This window comes from Osmerus eperlanus, chromosome 15 (genome assembly GCF_963692335.1).
Source record: "Osmerus eperlanus chromosome 15, fOsmEpe2.1, whole genome shotgun sequence".
In the NCBI taxonomy this organism is placed as follows: Eukaryota; Metazoa; Chordata; class Actinopteri; order Osmeriformes; family Osmeridae; genus Osmerus; species Osmerus eperlanus.
In genome coordinates this window covers 3,052,886-3,071,179 of record NC_085032.1, presented here as the reverse complement: position 1 = coordinate 3,071,179, position 18,294 = coordinate 3,052,886, and the positions used below count along the sequence as shown (strand labels likewise).

The 18,294-nt window shown below is 42.4% G+C and overlaps 1 protein-coding gene across 1 annotated transcript in view; it reads left to right on the top strand.

Annotated features, from left to right (window-relative positions):
• Positions 1-18,294, top strand: part of LOC134035265 (melanoma receptor tyrosine-protein kinase-like) — a 95,021-nt gene that overhangs the window by 73,982 nt on the left and 2,745 nt on the right. Inside the window, exons 20-25 of the mRNA XM_062480225.1 lie at positions 2,624-2,809; positions 3,451-3,606; positions 4,628-4,703; positions 5,202-5,348; positions 5,468-5,565; positions 5,695-5,853. Coding sequence (XP_062336209.1) covers positions 2,624-2,809; positions 3,451-3,606; positions 4,628-4,703; positions 5,202-5,348; positions 5,468-5,565; positions 5,695-5,853 — 822 coding nt within the window. The remainder of the gene's footprint in view (positions 1-2,623; positions 2,810-3,450; positions 3,607-4,627; positions 4,704-5,201; positions 5,349-5,467; positions 5,566-5,694; positions 5,854-18,294) is intronic.

Genomic DNA, 18,294 nt, shown 5'->3' with positions numbered 1-18,294 from the left:
GTGTGTGTGTGTCTGATAGGTCTGTCACGATAACTACTTTTTGTTGTGCGATATATTGCACCAAAATTAATTGTGATAAACGATATTATTGTAATTTTCTGACCATTTTCTGACACTAATTACATAATGACCCCCCCCCCCCTCCCCCCCAAGGCGAGTTTTCACGCCTGTTTGCGAGTCTATGTCACCCCGTGAACCTGCGCATCCTCCGTTAATGTTTACAACGTTAACAGGGCTACTTGGTTGGCGTTGCCTTTTCAACGTGAGATATACCAGGTGTGGCGTGAGAGCGTGTGAAATGGTTGAAATGCGTGAGAGTAGTCAGCCATGTGTTTGTCAAAAGTTTGCAGCATATTTGTAAATGCTGTTTTTTCGACCGTGTTTAATGGTTGCATTTCTTTGTTTATATAGCGAGTTACGCTATGCGTGAGTGTGCGCCATTTCGCGCTGTCACGTTTATATTTGCACTGTCGCGAAAAGGCATCTGTAACAGATAACTGTATGGAAGACCCCTTTCCAGCTCTAGCTGCAGTTGTTGATCACAGGTTGAACAACTGGGTGGGCTAGTTATGTTTTAGGTGAGATGTTAGGTTAGTTGCCTCTTTTCGTTTCCACTGTTTTCAAACAAAGTCGACATACTGGCTCGTTCACGTTAATTGGCTCTCATCTCTCATTCGGCTTAAAGACAAAATGTTCCCACACCGGAGCTGAAGATTGCGGCTTTGAAACCAAGTCCATTTTACTTGTTCTTCCTAACTATCTGTAGATGTCACGAAACAGAACAGTGGGTTCAAGCCTTCTCTTCACCTGTCGGTGTCCGCTCTCTGTGTGTGTGTGTGTGTGTGTGTGTGTGTGTGTGTGTGTGTGTGTGTGTGTGTGTGTGTGTGAGACGATAGCCTACGCTTTCGACACAGAAAGCAGACATGACAGAGGCAGCGGGATCGACTAAAATGTTGGTGACATTCGTTTTTATGTAAAAATGTATATAATCATTATTTTTTATTATAAAAATGATCAGTTGCAATATATCGCGGCACCAAAAATGATTGCGCTCATTTCCATATATTGTGCAATAAGTCATTATATTGACTATCGCGACCAGGGCCAGGTTAAGGTCATCTGGGGCCCAGGGCAGAAGCCTCCCCAAGGAGGAAATGTGGAAATTAGGTTAAACTGAAACAAGGAACGTGGTGTATAATTGTATGAAATGTATGATGAAAATTGGTTAGAAATTTCGCCAAGCAAATACCAAGAAATAGGTTGCTGCCGTTTGTCTTTCAACTACAGTTGCAAAATCCGCGATGGGACTGAGTTTGAATAGCTTCGGTGACTTTTTGTAGTACAAAATTACTGTCAATCAAAAGGAGATGCAGTCTTTCGACAGACCCTCCAATCATCACGCGGAAGCTCGCCGTCCAGGCCAGCCCACTCCTCCATTCACCCCCAGAGACGCTGAGCATCCGAGGCGGGACATAATCTCAGCATTCATCCAATGACCGTATAGTTTCGAAGCACTGAAAAAAACTGTTAAAAGCAGCCCCATTGAAGTCCATGGAAGCTGAGCTTCAACAGGGAAATGCACTGTGACCCTATGGGAATGTATGAGAAAGAAATCAGTCAGTCGACCTGCTAATATATGTAGCTGATTCTGAAATAACTCGTCTTCGATATGAACGTGTTCTAACGCATTTAAAATGTTAACACAATAGTAAATATTTGACCATTAATTTTTTGAAATTTTAGGGGACGCTGAGCTTCCCTTGCAGTCTTAAACTGTTTCAGTTTAACCTAATTTCCACATTTCCTCCTTGATTAATATTGTTTTGTTAGATCGTTCGTTCATTCATTCAGTAGGCTAAGCTAGTGTCTAGGGGTGAACTAGCCAGTGAATAGCCAAATAAATAAAACATTTTTAGGATGTAGGCCGAAAATGAGCTTCCCCTCTTTGAAAGACCAGCAGCCGCCACTGATTACAATGTATCGCATACTGATATTTTGGTCTGTCATAATTTAATTACCAATCCCTCTCTCTCTAATATATATTGATAAAAATCATAGTAATAATAATATATATATATTTACAAATATTTTGCGTGGGGGGGGGGGGCCTCGGGGCTTCTGCCCTGGGCCCCAGATGACCTTAACCTGGCCCTGTATACAAACAACTCGATTGAACAATTTAATTATCAGGCTGTGGCCGCCTACTGAAAAGAACATAATAATAATATAAGATAAAGATAATCAGTGTGGGACTAGTTTAAGTCCACGTCTACTTTTTTGAAGGCAAAGACACGATTCAAATCGTTGAAGTCAATTTGGCGAAGCAGGTCAAACTCGTTTGACATCATCTTCATGCGAAGCCATTGTTGTTTTGCATGCTTTGATACCGGCAACGACACGTGACGCTAAGAGAACGTGGACTTCACTACGGGTGGGTAAATGCATCAAAAATATGTATTTTTTGTTGTTGTTGTTTTTATCTCCCATGCCGGGGCCCCCTAGTGGCCGGGGCCCGGGGCAGCAGCCCCTCCTGCCCATTGCACAAATGCGGCCCTGATCGCGACAGGCCTATGTGTCTGTGTGTGAGAGAGATAGAGCTCACACATGCAGCCCCCCCCTCCAGGAGGCCTATGTGATGGCCAGTGTGGACCACCCGTATGTGTGTCGTCTGCTGGGGATCTGCCTGACCTCCACGGTGCAGCTGGTCACCCAGCTGATGCCCTACGGCTGCCTGCTGGACTACGTCAGGGAGAACAACGAGCACATCAGCTCCCAGTGCCTCCTCAACTGGTGCGTCCAGATCGCCAAGGTGAGACAGTCACTGGAACCCTGATTACAGCCTACCCTGTACAGCAGTAGTGACCCTAATCCTGTGCAGCAGTACTAACTCTAACCCTGTATGGCTATTGGGTGGACTCTGTGAGGAAGGGTTAGAAACACCTTTAATTTACAGATACTCAAATACCCCATCCATCTATCTTTCCTCCATCCTGCTATCCCCGCTCCTCCCTATCTTTCCCAGGATTAGCAATGACTTTGCCTCAGGCAGGTCTCAGCCGTGTGTGTTTGTGTGTGCGTGTGAGATCACTCATCTAAGCCTGTTGAGGCTTTCTGTCAATACTGTAAACAAACACACAGACACACAGAACGTGTCTGGTATTAATGAGGTCCTCTGTGTACCCTGACTGGTCCTGGTGTGTTAAGCTCGGACAGGTTTAGCTGATCTCTAGGACGTCTTCCAGATCCAGGAACCTCCAGATGAATCCAGCTCAGAGCAGCTGTCCATGCAACATCAAGCTAGGAGCATTAAGGGAAATGTGTTCTTGTTCTGTGGAAGGTCACTAGGTTGATGGCTCACATACAAGATACTCATAAATAAGAGAGACACTGCTGTTGTGTTACCTTACCCTTTCACTGTGTCTTTGTCTGTGTCTTTGTGTGTTTGTCCAGGGGATGTCCTACCTAGAGGAGCGCCGCCTGGTGCACCGTGACCTGGCGGCCAGGAACGTTCTGGTGAAGTCGCCTCACCACGTCAGGATCACCGACTTCGGCTTGGCCAGACTGCTGACCGCCAACGAGAAGGAGTACCATGCAGACGGGGGCAAGGTCAGCACGCACACACACACACGCTCACACACACGCGCACACACGCAACCACACGCACGCAAACGCACGCACACGCGTCTTCTAAATACGTGTGCACATTGCGAGCGCGACACCTACGTGACACCTGTGTGTTCATTGTAAGTGTATGTAAATTGCTTGCGTGCGTTCAGAAGTTTGACATCACCGCGCAGGCATATGCAGGTGCTAGTGATCCCTTTGCATATTAACCAGTGGCACAGAATGTATGGGGTGTAATCAGTGTCAGCGTAAAGGCAGGTGTTATATGTGCTTTGAATCCTGTGTCAATGCAGCACATATAACACCTGCACACACCTGCCCGCCTAGACACGTGAGCTCTTTAGGCATGGGTTAGAATAGGTTACATCAAGGGATCGCTGTTCCCAAATTCGTTCTGTGCCACAATAAACATCCTCATCACTTGAAGCGCAGAGCCATTTTTCCCTACTCGTTGTCCGAAAATTAACTTGCCTTGGGTCAACATGTCATTCATGTTCGTGTTGTTAGTCGCATGTTCTTTGTAGTATGTCCATTGTAAGTCTATGTAAAATGCTTGCGTGCGTTCAGAGGTTTGATATCACCGCGCAGGCGTATGCAGGCGCTAGTCAGCACTTTGCATATTAACCAGTGACACGTATTACACCTCTTACGGAATGAGCCCCCCAGCACACACGCACGCGTGCACACACAACACACACACACAGACACACACAGACGCACACACATTCTTGTTTTACTATCCTAGTGAGGACAATTCACTCCCATTCACAATCATGTTATCCGTAAGCCCCAACCTTAGGCCTTAATGTAATTCTAACCATAACACAAATTTTAACCCTGAAAAATGCATTTGAAGTTATGGGACCCAGGAGAAAAGAGCCCCACAAAGTTATTTGGTCCCCACAAGGGTAGTTAAACAAGGCCACACACACAGTCACACTCAAACGTCATGTTGTAAGTGTGAGGGTGTTGCTCAGTGTTTCCCCCTCTACCATCCCGTCAGGTTCCCATCAAGTGGATGGCTCTGGAGGCCATCCAGCACTGGACCTACACCCACCAGAGCGATGTCTGGAGCTATGGTGAGCCACGCTACAGACACTGCAACACAGAGCTGGGGTCAACTTCCAGCCCTGACAACCTTCACATTCAACAATCAACACAGTGCAACATGTTTCAGATGTCTGTTCTTCTAAATTACTCTGTCAGCTTGAGCCCTGAGCCAGACCCCCAGTCCCTGACCCCCAGTCCCTGACCCCCAGCCCCTGACCCCCAGTCCCTGACCCCCAGTCCCTGAACCTGACCCCAGCCCCTGACCCCCAGTCCCTGACCCCCAGTCCCCGACCCCCTGACCCCCAGTCCCTGACCCCGACCCCAGCCCCTGACTCCCAGTCCCTAACCCTGACCCCAGCCCCTGACCCCCAGCCCCTGACCCCCTGACCCCAGCCCCTGACCCCCAGTCCCTGACCCCCAGTCCCTGACCCCCAGCCCCTGACCCCCAGCCCCTGACCCCCAGCCCCTAAGCCTGACCTCCAGTCCCAGCCCCTGAGTCTGACCCCCAGTCCGTCCTGCCCCTGCAGGAGTGACAGTCTGGGAGCTGATGACTTTCGGGTCCAAGCCCTACGATGGGATACCTGCCAGCGAGATTGCGTCAGTCCTGGAGAAGGGAGAGAGACTCCCCCAGCCCCCTATCTGCACCATAGACGTCTACATGATCATGGTCAAATGTAGGTCTGCTGTACATGATCATGGTCAAATGTAGGTCTGCTGTACATGATCATATATCAATGGAGATGTGTGTGGTGAGGTTCAGCTCTGGGTCAGGCCTGACATCTGCTGTTTCCAGGCTGGATGATTGATGCTGACAGTCGTCCGCGGTTCAGGGAGCTCGTTGCAGAGTTCTCCAAGATGGCCCGAGACCCTTCACGATACCTGGTCATACAGGTAGCTCCTTCTGGAAATATAACCTCTCTGAACTTGAACCATCTGCAACTTAGACTTTCTAGGAGCATAGTCTGTGTGTGTTCCAGAACCTGAACTTTCTCTAACCTGGTGTGTGTGTGTTGTGTTCAGGGTGACGAGGGTATGTTCCTGCCGAGCCCTTCAGACGCTGGCTTCTACAGGAGCCTGCTGAGCTCTGAAGACATTGAGAGTGTGGTCGATGCTGAGGAGTATCTACTGCCTTATAAGGGCATGAACAACAATCACACTGGCCTGCAGAATGCTGCCACGGTACACACACACATACATATATTTCACACACACACATCACACATATACCTCACACACATCATACATATACCTCACACACACACACACACACACATCATACATATTTATCTCTCTCACACACTCACTTCATACATATACCTCACACTATGAGGGGCCGTGAGGGACATTATTCAGAATACCCTCTCACACACACAACTGAAATGCTCTCACACACACTACTGAAAAGCTATACGCTCACACACACTACTGAAATGCTCTCACACACACAACTGAAATGCTCTCACACACACTACTGAAAAGCTATACGCTCACACACACTACTGAAATGCTCACACACACACTACTGAAATGCTCTCACACACACTACTGAAAAGCTATACGCTCACACACACTACTGAAAAGCTCTCACACACACTACTGAAATGCTCTCACACACACTACTGAAATGCTCTCACACACACTACTGAAAAGCTCTCACACACACTACTGAAAAGCTCTCACACACACTACTGAAAAGCTCTCACACACACTACTGAAATGCTCTCACACACACTACTGAAAAGCTATACGCTCACACACACTACTGAAAAGCTCTCACACACACTACTGAAATGCTCTCTCACACTCTACTGAAAAGCTCTCACACACACTATTGAAATGCTCTCATACACACTACTGAAATGCTCTCACACACACTACTGAAAAGCTCTCACACACACTACTGAAAAGCTCTCACACACACTACTGAAATGCTCTCACACACACTACTGAAAAGCTCTCACACATATGAAAAGCTCTCTCACACACTACTGAAATGCTCTCACACACACTACTGAAAATCTCTCACATACTAGTGAAATGTGCTCATATACACAACTGAAATGCTCTTGCATAATATTGTGGAATATAACAGTTCAGTGGTGAATACGAGGAAGTCCACACTAGGAAGTGTAATGGTTGTATTTATCGGTCTTCTGAATTAAACCATGACCAGAGATTCCTTGGTGTTGCACCTGGCGCCAGCCACTTTATTTGCCGCCCTACACAATACTACTTCCTGACAACCACGGTAGCCTAGTAATGACATTCAGTACATGACAGGAAGTGCATGTGCTTTTACTGGATTTGAAGTAGTACTTCAACCACAATGCATGTTCACCTGATCCTCTTTGTTTTTCATGTCCAAACTTTATTTTTTGAGGTGAGAGGCAATGAAGAGGATATAGTAAGTTTTTTTACTAGTGCTCTGCAATGCATTGAGTCATTGCAAAGTGAGGAGTCCAACAATTTCGGTCAGGAGAGGCTGTATAGAGAGCTTGGTGATCATACACAACTCTATCTGCATTTCTTGCTGTGTCCAGATATGATCATGATGATAGTGATGTGAGTAATCTACTAGGATCATTGTATAGATGCTTTCGCAACTTGCTTTATGAACATGAGGCCAGACAGGGATCCAGTGATGTGACCAATTTGATACCCCCAACAATCTTGACTGGCCATCCAGGTTGGCCCCGATACAGCATAGCCGCCATACATTAATTGTAGAATAAGGTGAACATTTGTAAAGTTGTAGACTTTATATATATATATTTTTATATTACTTTGGAGATCTACGTACCCTAGCTACTTTACCAATATTCACCCTATATTAAACTTAACTACACAATGTTGGTAACGAACAGCCTTTACATGTGGTTACCCTCATGAAAACGAATGAAAATAAACGGATTGATCTGTTGAGCTGGCATGCCCGTAGTTGTTTTGTTTGTTTGAGAGAAACGAGTTGTCACGCGTTCAGACACAGCCTACCGAGAGAGAACCCCCAAGTCGATTTCTAAAATCAGCGAGAAATTCAAGGAGATGGACGACATCAAATTAATTCTCGAAGTTGAAAAGCATAGGTAGTCGTATGACCCCCAGCAACAATTTTACAAGGACAACGATATATAGCCAATGCCATGTTTAAGTACCATGTCAGCGTAAAGGAAAGCTCAGAGTAGCTGAAAAGCTTGGTGACCGGCGCGGAGAAATGGGTGCCGGAGTGAACAGCTTTTGCTCAGTCGTAGCCGATCATAGCCGATCGTGGCGCTGCTTCCAAGGCAGCGTTAGACAGCGTTCTGATTGTCTCTGCTGAGGCCAATATGTTGAGTAACGCCGTTGCTTCGGCTAAATTGCTTGAAGGCTGTTGAGCACATGGTTGTGCTGATATCCTTGTGCACCTTCCGTTTCATCTGAGGCACCTTCCGTTTCATCTGAGACACCTTCCGTTTCAACTGAAACACCTTCCGTTTCAACTGAAATACCTTCCGTTTCAACTGAAACACCTTCCGTTTTAACTGAAATTTTCATGTGTGTATGAGAGCTTTTCACATGTGTGTGTGTGTGAGAGCTTTTCATACGTGTGTATGAGAGCTTTTCATATGTGTGTGTGAGAGCTTTTCAGTAGTGTGTGAGAGAGCATTTCAGTAGTGTGTGTGAGAGCATTTCAGTAGTGTGTGTGAGAGCTTTTCAGTAGTGTGTGTGAGCGTATAGCTTTTCAGTAGTGTGTGTGAGAGCTTTGCAGTAGTGTGTGTGAGAGCATTTCAGTAGTGTGTGTGAGAGCATTTCAGTAGTGTGTATAAGAGCTTTTCAGTAGTGTGTGTGAGCGTATAGCTTTTCAGTAGTGTGTGTGAGAGCATTTCAGTTGTGTGTGTGAGAGGGTATTCTGAATAATGTCCCTCATGGCCCCTCATATCACACACACACACGTCATACATATACCTCACACGCACACACACGTCATACATATACCTCACACACACACATCCTACATATACCTCACACTCACACACATATTGTACATATATATCTCAAACACACACACATCATAAATATACCTGTTTGTATAGCACTTTCTACAAGCAATGTCACAGAGGGCTTCACATACACCCATAGAACTGCCCCTCAACCAACCTAAACCCTCAAGGAAGACAAGGAAAAACTCCCAGGAAAAAACATTTGAGAAAGAATGTGAAAAACCCAATTCAGTGAGGGATCCCCTCCTCCAGAGACAGTTGATGAAAGAGAGGTGCAGAACACAGGCTAAACATTCATACATCAAGAAAAGTGCCAATGGGTGTTGAAACACAGAAATCCAAAGTTCAACTTGGATGAGAGTTGGCGAATGTCAGTTTAAGCAGTGGTAGCCACAGGGCTGGGGGTGTGTGATCGGCGCAGCATCACAAGACAGCCAGATAAATGGATGGACAGGAAGGGACTCCCTGTTGTCCGTCAAAGGAGACCAATGTCTGCTTGGCGACTACGTCTAGCGTTGGCAGATCGGCGACCAGGCAGATGTTGACAGCTTAACCCCCCACACTACAAGGGAGGTGTGGAGCGAGCACAGAGAGAAGAGAGCAGGATTAGAGAATGCAAAGGAGCAACTAAGAGTTATAATAACAGTAAGGGTGAAGTGTGAACTACTGCTGCAGTTAAGCAGACAAAAAAGGGTATTTCATATCAGAATCAGAATGGGTTTTATTCGCCACGAAAGTTTGCAGACAAGGAATTTGCTTTGGCAGGAAGGTGCAAACATTAAACATATAGGAATCTAAAATTTAAATATGAGGACTAACTATACTAAGGGTGCATAACTAGCAATACTAAGTGGAATTTGAATTAAAATAAACTATACAATAAAATATAAGTTCCAGTAATTTACAATATAAAAATACAAATATAAAAAAAAAATACAAATGGTACAAGATTGTGTAGTGCAGTGCAAAAAGCAGTGTGTTTTAAGGACATGAAGTCAGTGTAAACCCTTGGCCTTGTCGAAGAGGCCAACAGCGGAAGGGAAGAAAACTGTTTGTGGCGTGTGGTATTGGTCCTGATGGACCGCAGCCTTCTGCCAGAGGGGAGTGACTGAAACAGGGAGTGACCAGGGTCGGAGGAGTCGGCCACAATCTTCCTCGCTCGCCTCAGGGTCTTTGAGGTGTGCAGGTCCTCGAGGGTAGGCAGATTGCAGCCAATCACCTTCTCAGCAGTGCGGATGATACGCTGCAGCCTGCTCTTGTCCTTGGCAGTGGCAGCAGCGTACCAGATGGTGATGGAGGAGGTGAGGATGGACTCAATGATGGCTGTGTAGAAGTGCACCATCATTAACGCACTGCTTCCTGTCAGACAGGAAGTCTGTGATCCACCTGCAGGTGGAATCAGGCACGTTCAGCTGGGAGAGCTTGTCCTGAACCAGGGCGGGGATGATGGTATTGAAGGCAGAGCTGAAGTTCACAAACAGGATCCTGGCATAGGATGCTGGGGAGTCCAGGTGCTATAAGGTGAAGTGGAGGGCCATGTTAACTGCATCGTCCACAGACCTGTTGGCTCTGTAGGCAAACTGCAGGGGGTCTGTAACCCTTATTGATAATAAGTTACAAGTATGTGTGGTGTATTTAGGACTAGATCGACAGAAGACCAAATTCGGCTATGGAGTCTAGCATACACAATAATACCCGGAATCACAACACACAAATACTTTCCTTTTGGGAATCACAATCCCTTTTATTACATTAAATATGGAAATAAAATAAAAATCAGAATATACTCTTCTTGTCCCAATTATTGATTATCAGTTTCTTATTAACTGTTTAGTTTTATGCATTAACTATTACCTATTTGTTATTATCCATTTACTATTTATTAATATTATTAGTTACTATTTATTTATCTAACTTGCTTATTATTATTATTAATATTATGTACTAACGGCTATTCATTATCTATTAATTTCTCATTTTATTTATATATTAACGCAACTTATTTATTCAATAATATTACTCTTTCCGATATCTTTGAAATGTTATGCGCTACCACTTAACAAAACAGTTCCCAAATTCAAATGAAACATCTCACAAATATAATACATATCTTAACATCTCACAAATATAATACATATCTTAGCAAAACATTGTTCGAGTGACATACATAGCATAGCCAAGTTATCACTTACAATACTAGCAACGGCATTTCTTACCAATGCGGTACAAAATCTCGACTGCAGAATCTCCACAATGTGTGCAATCTTCAACTCGGTATACAGCAACTCAATGTGAAACGTATCCGCTAACTTATTTAAATCTTAGCTCCAGTGGAAAATCAACTCAATGTTAACTTATTGTTGGAATGCTGAAGCAGCATTCCAAGTATTGTTCTTTGAATCTTTATTCAACTTATTGTTGGAATGCTGCTTCAGCATTCCAAGTATTGTTCTTTGAATCTTTATTCAACTTATTGGGTGTGCTCAAGCCTTCGGCGAGAGCACAACCTTTGTTCTCTCACATATATATTATTGGGTGTGCTCAAGCCTTCGGCGAGAGCACAACCTTTGTTCTCTCACATATATATTATTATTTATTGTTTATTGTTTATTTTCGCCCCCCTAAAACTCAGTCAATATTTGGCCTACATACACAACGGCGGTGTCAAAAGGTTCGTCTTGGTAGCGATTGCGTTGCTTCTATTGGAATTTACGTTCCGTTGCATGGTTTGGGCTTAAGTTAAGTTTTTGTGGCGAAAAGTGAAGCTAACGGTGGCTAATTTGCTAGCCACAGTCACTGACGTTACTAACGTCACTACGTCACTAACGTCACGAAAACACGCGTGACTACCTGTAGCAGAACATTCGTTTCGCATCTGTTAACTTGGGGGATAGCTAGGCTAACTATAGCTTTACTGCAAGGCAGCTGCAGGAACGCCACAAGCAAAGAGGCCAGGGTGATAACTATTTACTCATTTTACTTTGTGATATGACACACAATTGTGATGTGTAATGTACAATATAAGCTGATATTATTAAGGAAGTACATCTACTTTCGGAAACAGTAGTCTACTATTTCACTGAAATATTAGCATCATGACATTAGCCTGTGTTGCCCGGCAACACATACTACAGTGGTCTATGATGTATCTGTTTTCAATCGTTAAAATAAACATTCCTCACATATACATTTTCGTTGTAGGATTTATTATGACATTAGATTACAAGTAAACGATTTGTGGGTGAAATTATCATTACCCGTGGTTTCAATCCAGTGTATCACTGCAACGCTGTAGCCTACGCGAGACACTACAAAAACATTTACACAGCTGTAGGAAGTCAAACGGCGACAGAACATGTTCGGCACTCCCCTTACTTAAATCAAAAGTCTATCTAACTACTAACCTGAACTTCATTGCCACAGCCTAAACTTTGTCAATCTGTTCATGAAACTAATTAATTTCAGCCTAAACCGTACAACGGAACGTTAAATCCAATTCAACCAACGCAATCGCTACCAAGACGAACACAGCAGTAGTCTAGTCTGTACTACTACTGTACCGTAGTAGTACAATTTACCGGGGCAGCTTCTCCACACAGGGCTATATCGCATTTTGCGTTGTTACTGACAATGATCGCTACCAGTGAGCTTTTTATGAATGAGCGATTTTCCACTAAATAAATGTCAAGCTTATTTACGTTTTGGGGGGCATAATTTCAGTTAGCAGATGGTACTGTTTGAATCGCGATTCCATCTTATACTGCCGGGTAACGTCGTAGAATAATCTTCAAAGGGGGTTCTTTATTAATGAATGAATGCAATGAGTAGGCTAAATGCATGAAAATATCACGAGAAGGGAAAAACTTAAAAGGACGTTTAAGTCATAGAGATTAGGTCAATTTGTACACCGGTCTGCCAAATGTATTCGTTTTGATTCAACGATGAGGCTGCCTCTTGCCTCTTGGGGAAATGAGAAGACATCCATTTCATTCTACACTTCACTCGTATTTTCAGTTGTAAATGAGCAGCAAAAAAAAAATGCTTTTAAATCTATGTCATCTTTATAAATAATAAGTATGCATTTTTATATAAACTAGAAAAGGCTGTTCCTGCGAAACAGCAGTGAGAATTCTGAAAACCTGAATGGGGATAGCTGACCATGCTAAAAAAGCTGAAAATAGTGACAATTTAGTAGAAAGTTATAAGCTGAAGCTTCAAAGCAACCGAAAGGTATTTTTGAAAGGGGCTGGAGCAGCATTCCAACAATGATTTGAAAGGATTTACCATTACTTTTAAAGGGAGAATAATTTGCACAAAAACCTTAATATTTTAAAAAGTATAAAGTGAGAAATGAGAAAATACCCGCAAGCTGAAATGAATTTCAAAAATGTGTGAGTCGCACAAAAGAGGCAGTGTGGAAGCTGAACTGCATCATCTTAACAAAGCTAAGAGCTAAAATAGTCTACAATGTGGGAGAAGCTGAAAGCTGAACTGTTAAACAGAAGAAGAAGTAGGCTAGCTAGTCGTAACAAGAATATTATCGTTTTAACAGATTAAATTATAGTTGGGATAGTATTAGCAGTAGCAGATGTAGCCTATGCGTTTACTCGGCTTTCTTAGTTGGATTCAATGTGTTGATGGAATGAAACATACAGCAGTAGGGCCGATACAGGAAGACACGGCGACACTTTGTTGCAGAAGGATGATGGTGCAAGTTTTGTCCGTGGAGCATACAACGATTAATAAAAAAGAATCATGTAGACGTGTTTATTGAGTAATCGCATAACTAATTACACATGTAAACTGAGTAATCGTATTATTGGCATAAACCGACAATTGCTAGTAATCGTGTTTCTCATGGTCAAGTAAACGTACCAATCACCTGTGTGAGAGACTGAGTGGTGCGTGTCTGTTACAGTGATGGTGCAGCTATGATTGCTAACGCGCTGAGGGCAGAGAATAAGAGAAATGTAGCTAGAATCCACACCTCAAACAAGATAACCTAGACGCAAAACTGTACGTCCAATCCAAAATATAAGGATATTTTCCGAGACCCAAGACTCTGCCGAAACCAGAGATATTCTTTATGTCTGTGCAGTCAGAAATACGACTCTACCTGCAGTTTCAAAAACGTGTTCCTTTTGCTTTCCTGGTGCTTGTTTGTTTGGTTGCCACGGTGATGGCGCAGCTGTGATAGCTAACGAGCTAGGCAGAGAGAAAAACGAACATTTACCTAGCATCCACACCTCAAACAAGTTGACCTAGACGCAAAACTATACGTCCAATCCAAAATATAAGGATATTTTCCGAGACCCAAGACTCTGCCGAAACCAGAGATGTCCTTTATATGTATGTGCGGTCAGAAATACGACTCTATCGGCAGTTTCAAAATCTTGTTCCTTCTTGCTTTCTCTGACTGATTTTACTCACCTCTCCATTGAAGTTAGTGAGAGAATTTGAAAGGCTGCTCTCGCTTCAAGGCTCATAGCTGAAAATCTGTAAATGTGAGCTCTTTAATAGTTACATTGGCTGAAAGAGGACAATTTTTCCTACATTTTAAGGTATAACTTGTTTCTGTAAGTTAAACTATATGAACGTTAGAGGAATTTGTTTGACAAATTAGTTGAATATCAGAAAAAAAACATTCATAAAAATCAAGAAGGAGCAAACATTTTAATGTATTTCAAACTGTCATAATTCAAAATTGGCTGAACATTTGAAAAAGCTGAATCATTTGGGAATAGCTGAATGTCTTGTGAACATTTTAAAGGTTGAATGGTGTCTCTAGCTGAAAGTAAGCTGAAGTAGTTACGTTTGAAAGAGGAGGAAGATTTTTAATGATTTACAACTTTTGTATCAAAACGTTCAGCTCCTTCAGGAGATGATGGCTATGACTTTTGGTATTTCTCATTTTTATACTTTTTAAGACATTAAGGTTTTTGTGCAAATTATTCTCCCATTAAAAGTAATGGTAAATCCTTTCAAATCATTAAAAAGCTTCCTCCTCTTTCAAACGTAACTACTTCAGCTTACTTTCAGCTAGAGACACCATTCAACCTTTAAAATGTTCACAAGACATTCAGCTATTCCCAAATGATTCAGCTTTTTCAAATGTTCAGCCAATTTTGAATTATGACAGTTTGAAATACATTAAAATGTTTGCTCCTTCTCGATTTTTATGAATGAGCAGCAAGCAGAGTGGCACACTCTGCTGGCTGCTCTTTTTCTGATATTCAACTAATTTGTCAAACAAATTCCTCTAACGTTCATATAGTTTAACTTACAGAAACAAGTTATACCTTAAAATGTAGGAAAAATTGTCCTCTTTCAGCCAATGTAACTACTAAAGAGCTCACATTTACATATTTTCAGCTATGAGCCTTGAAGCAAGAGCAGCCTTTCAAATTCTCTCACTAACTTCAATGGAGAGGTGAGTAAAATCAGTCAGAGAAAGCAAGAAGGAACAAGATTTTGAAACTGCCGATAGAGTCGTATTTCTGACCGCACAGACATATAAAGGACATCTCTGGTTTCGGCAGAGTCTTGGGTCTCGGAAAATATCCTTATATTTTGGATTGGACGTATAGTTTTGCGTCTAGGTCAACTTGTTTGAGGTGTGGATTCTAGCTACATTTCTCTTATTCTCTGCCCTCAGCGCGTTAGCAATCATAGCTGCACCATCACTGTAACAGACACGCACCACTCAGTCTCTCACACAGGTGATTGGTACGTTTACTTGACCATGAGAAACACGATTACTAGCAATTGTCGGTTTATGCCAATAATACGATTACTCAGTTTACATGTGTAATTAGTTATGCGATTACTCAATAAACGCGTCTACATGATTCTTTTTTATTAATCGTTGTATGCTCCACGGACAAAACTTGCACCATCATCCTTCTGCAACAAAGTGTCGCCGTGTCTTCCTGTATCGGCTCTACTGCTGTATGTTTCATTCCATCAACACATTGAATCCTACTAAGAAAGCCGAGTAAACGCACTCAATGGTAGGCTACATCTGCTACTGCTATTACTATCCCAACTATAATTTCAGCTGTTAAAACGATAATATTCTTGTTCCGACTAGCTAGCCTACTTCTTCTGTTTAACAGTTCAGCTTTCAGCTTCTCCCGCATTGTAGGCTATTTTAGCTCTTAGCTTTGTTAAGATGATGCAGATGATGCAGTTCAGCTTCCACACTGCCTCTTTTGTGTCACTCACACATTTTTGAAATTCATTTCAGCTTGCGGGTATTTTCTCATTTCTCAGTTTTATACTTTTTAAAATATAAAGGTTTTTGTGCAAATTATTCTCCCTTTAAAAGTAATGGTAAATCCTTTCAAATCATTGTTGGAATGCTGCTCCAGCCCCTTTCAAAAATACCTTTCGGTTGCTTTGAAGCTTCAGCTTATAACTTTCTACTAAATTTTCACTATTTTCAGCTTTTTTAGCATGGTCAGCTATCCCCATTCAGGTTTTCAGCATTCTCACTGCTGTTTCGCAGGAACAGCCTTTTCTAGTTATTATTTATCTTCTATTTCTTCCGTGGCACCTTTCAGCGCCTTCAAATCTTCAGCTATTAAAACCGTTCAGCTATCAAAGAATTCAGCAGTTTCAGGCCATGGGTGCTATGACTTTTCAGCTTTGTACCTCTTATGCTTGAATTAATATAAATCAATATTCATAATATTTTTAACATGGGTTTCCAATGGAGTTTTCTTTCAAATCCTCTCAAACTTTAAACTTCTTCAACTTCCAAATCCTTCTTCTTCCTCAATCTTTCAACTAGAGCCACCATTTAAACTTTAAAATGTTGACAAAACCCTAAACAATTTTTAAATAATTCAGCTTTTTGATATCTATTCAACTTTTTTCAATATCACTGATTATGTTTCATGACTTTTTCAAGCCGTTTCTGAGATTTACATGGGTGTTTACGTGAAACCCTAGACTGCAGACTGAAACGCTTAGAGTGGAGGGCAGCTTCGGATGTCGTTGAAAAAATATTTCTAGTTTGCCAGCATTGCCACAATTTTCGCTCTTCATGCTTCGTTTTTGGATCAATAGATAGCTAATTTTGTGCTGGTCGTAGACAGTTGTCTGTTGAATCCAACAGACGTACACATTTGTTCAGAGCCCCACGAAAGCGAGACAAAGTCCAACTCTCGCCCCATAGAGACCAATGCAAATCTGGTGACAAAATCGTCAGAGAAAGCAAAAAGAACAAGATTTTGAAACTGCCGGTAGAGTCGTATTTCTGACCGCACAGAAATATAAAGGACATCTCTGGTCTTGGGTCTCGGAAAATATCCTTATTTTTTGGATTGGACGTATAGTTTTGCGTCTAGGTCAACTTGTTTGAGGTGTGGATGCTTGGTAAATGTTCGTTTCTCTCTCTGCCTAGCTCGTTAGCCGTCACAGCTGCGCCATCACCGTGACAACCAAACAAACACGCACCAGGAAAGCAAAAGGGACACGTTTTCGAAACTGCAGGTAGAGTCGTATTTCTGACTGCACAGACATATAAAGAATATCTCTGGTTTAGGCAGAGTCTTGGGTCTTGGAAAATATCCTTATTTTTTGAATTGGACGTATAGTTTTGCGTCTAGGTTAACTTGTTTGAGGTGTGGATTCTAGCTACATTAGTTATTCTCTCTGCCCAGCTCGTTAGCCATCACAGCTGCACCATCACCGTAACGACAGACACGCACCACTCAGTCTCTCAAATAGGTGATTGGTACGTTTACTTGACCATGAGAAACCCGATTACTAGCAATTGTCGGTTTATGCCAATAATACGATTACTCCGTTTACATGTGTAATTAGTTATGCGATTACTCAATAAACGCGTCTACATGATTCTTTTTTATTAATCGTTGTATGCTCCACGGACAAAACTTGCACCATCATCCTTCTGCAACAAAGTGTCGCCGTGTCTTCCTGTATCGGCCCTACTGCTGTATGTTTCATTCCATCAACACATTGAATCCTACTAAGAAAGCCGAGTAAACGCACTCAATGCACACATCTGCTACTGCTATTACTATCCCAACTATAATTTCAGCTGATAAGACTATAATATTCTTTTTATGACTAGCTAGCCTAGGCCTACTTCTTCTTCTGTTTAACAGTGCAGCTTTCAGCTTCTCCCGCATTGTATTTCAGCTCTTAGCGTTGTTAGATGATGCAGTTCAGTTTCCACACTGCCTCTTTTGTGTGACTCACACATTTCTTGACATTCATTTCAGCTTGCGGGTATTTTCTCATTTCTGTATTTTCAGCCATTTAAAAATAATAATTTCAGATTTCAGCATTCCAACGCATTTTCAGCAGGAAATGCCTTTTCTAGTTATTTAACTTGTTTGAATGTTTGTTTCAATTAATTGATCTGTTCGTCAGCGTGGCTGCTCTCATCCTTGTCTTGGTATGAAAGAGAAAGAAGAACGAGCACACGCAAGTTTTATTAGGCACCTGTCTCTGATTGGTTACTGAATTGGGGGTTTCTGATTAGTTGTGCCAACTTAAGTATTTTTATTTATTTTCTTTTTAAAACAAAATCAAACCATCACTCCACTTCAGGCTAACATCAAAACAAACAGTGTAAAACAATCCATGAATATCATATTTTAACCTGGGTTAC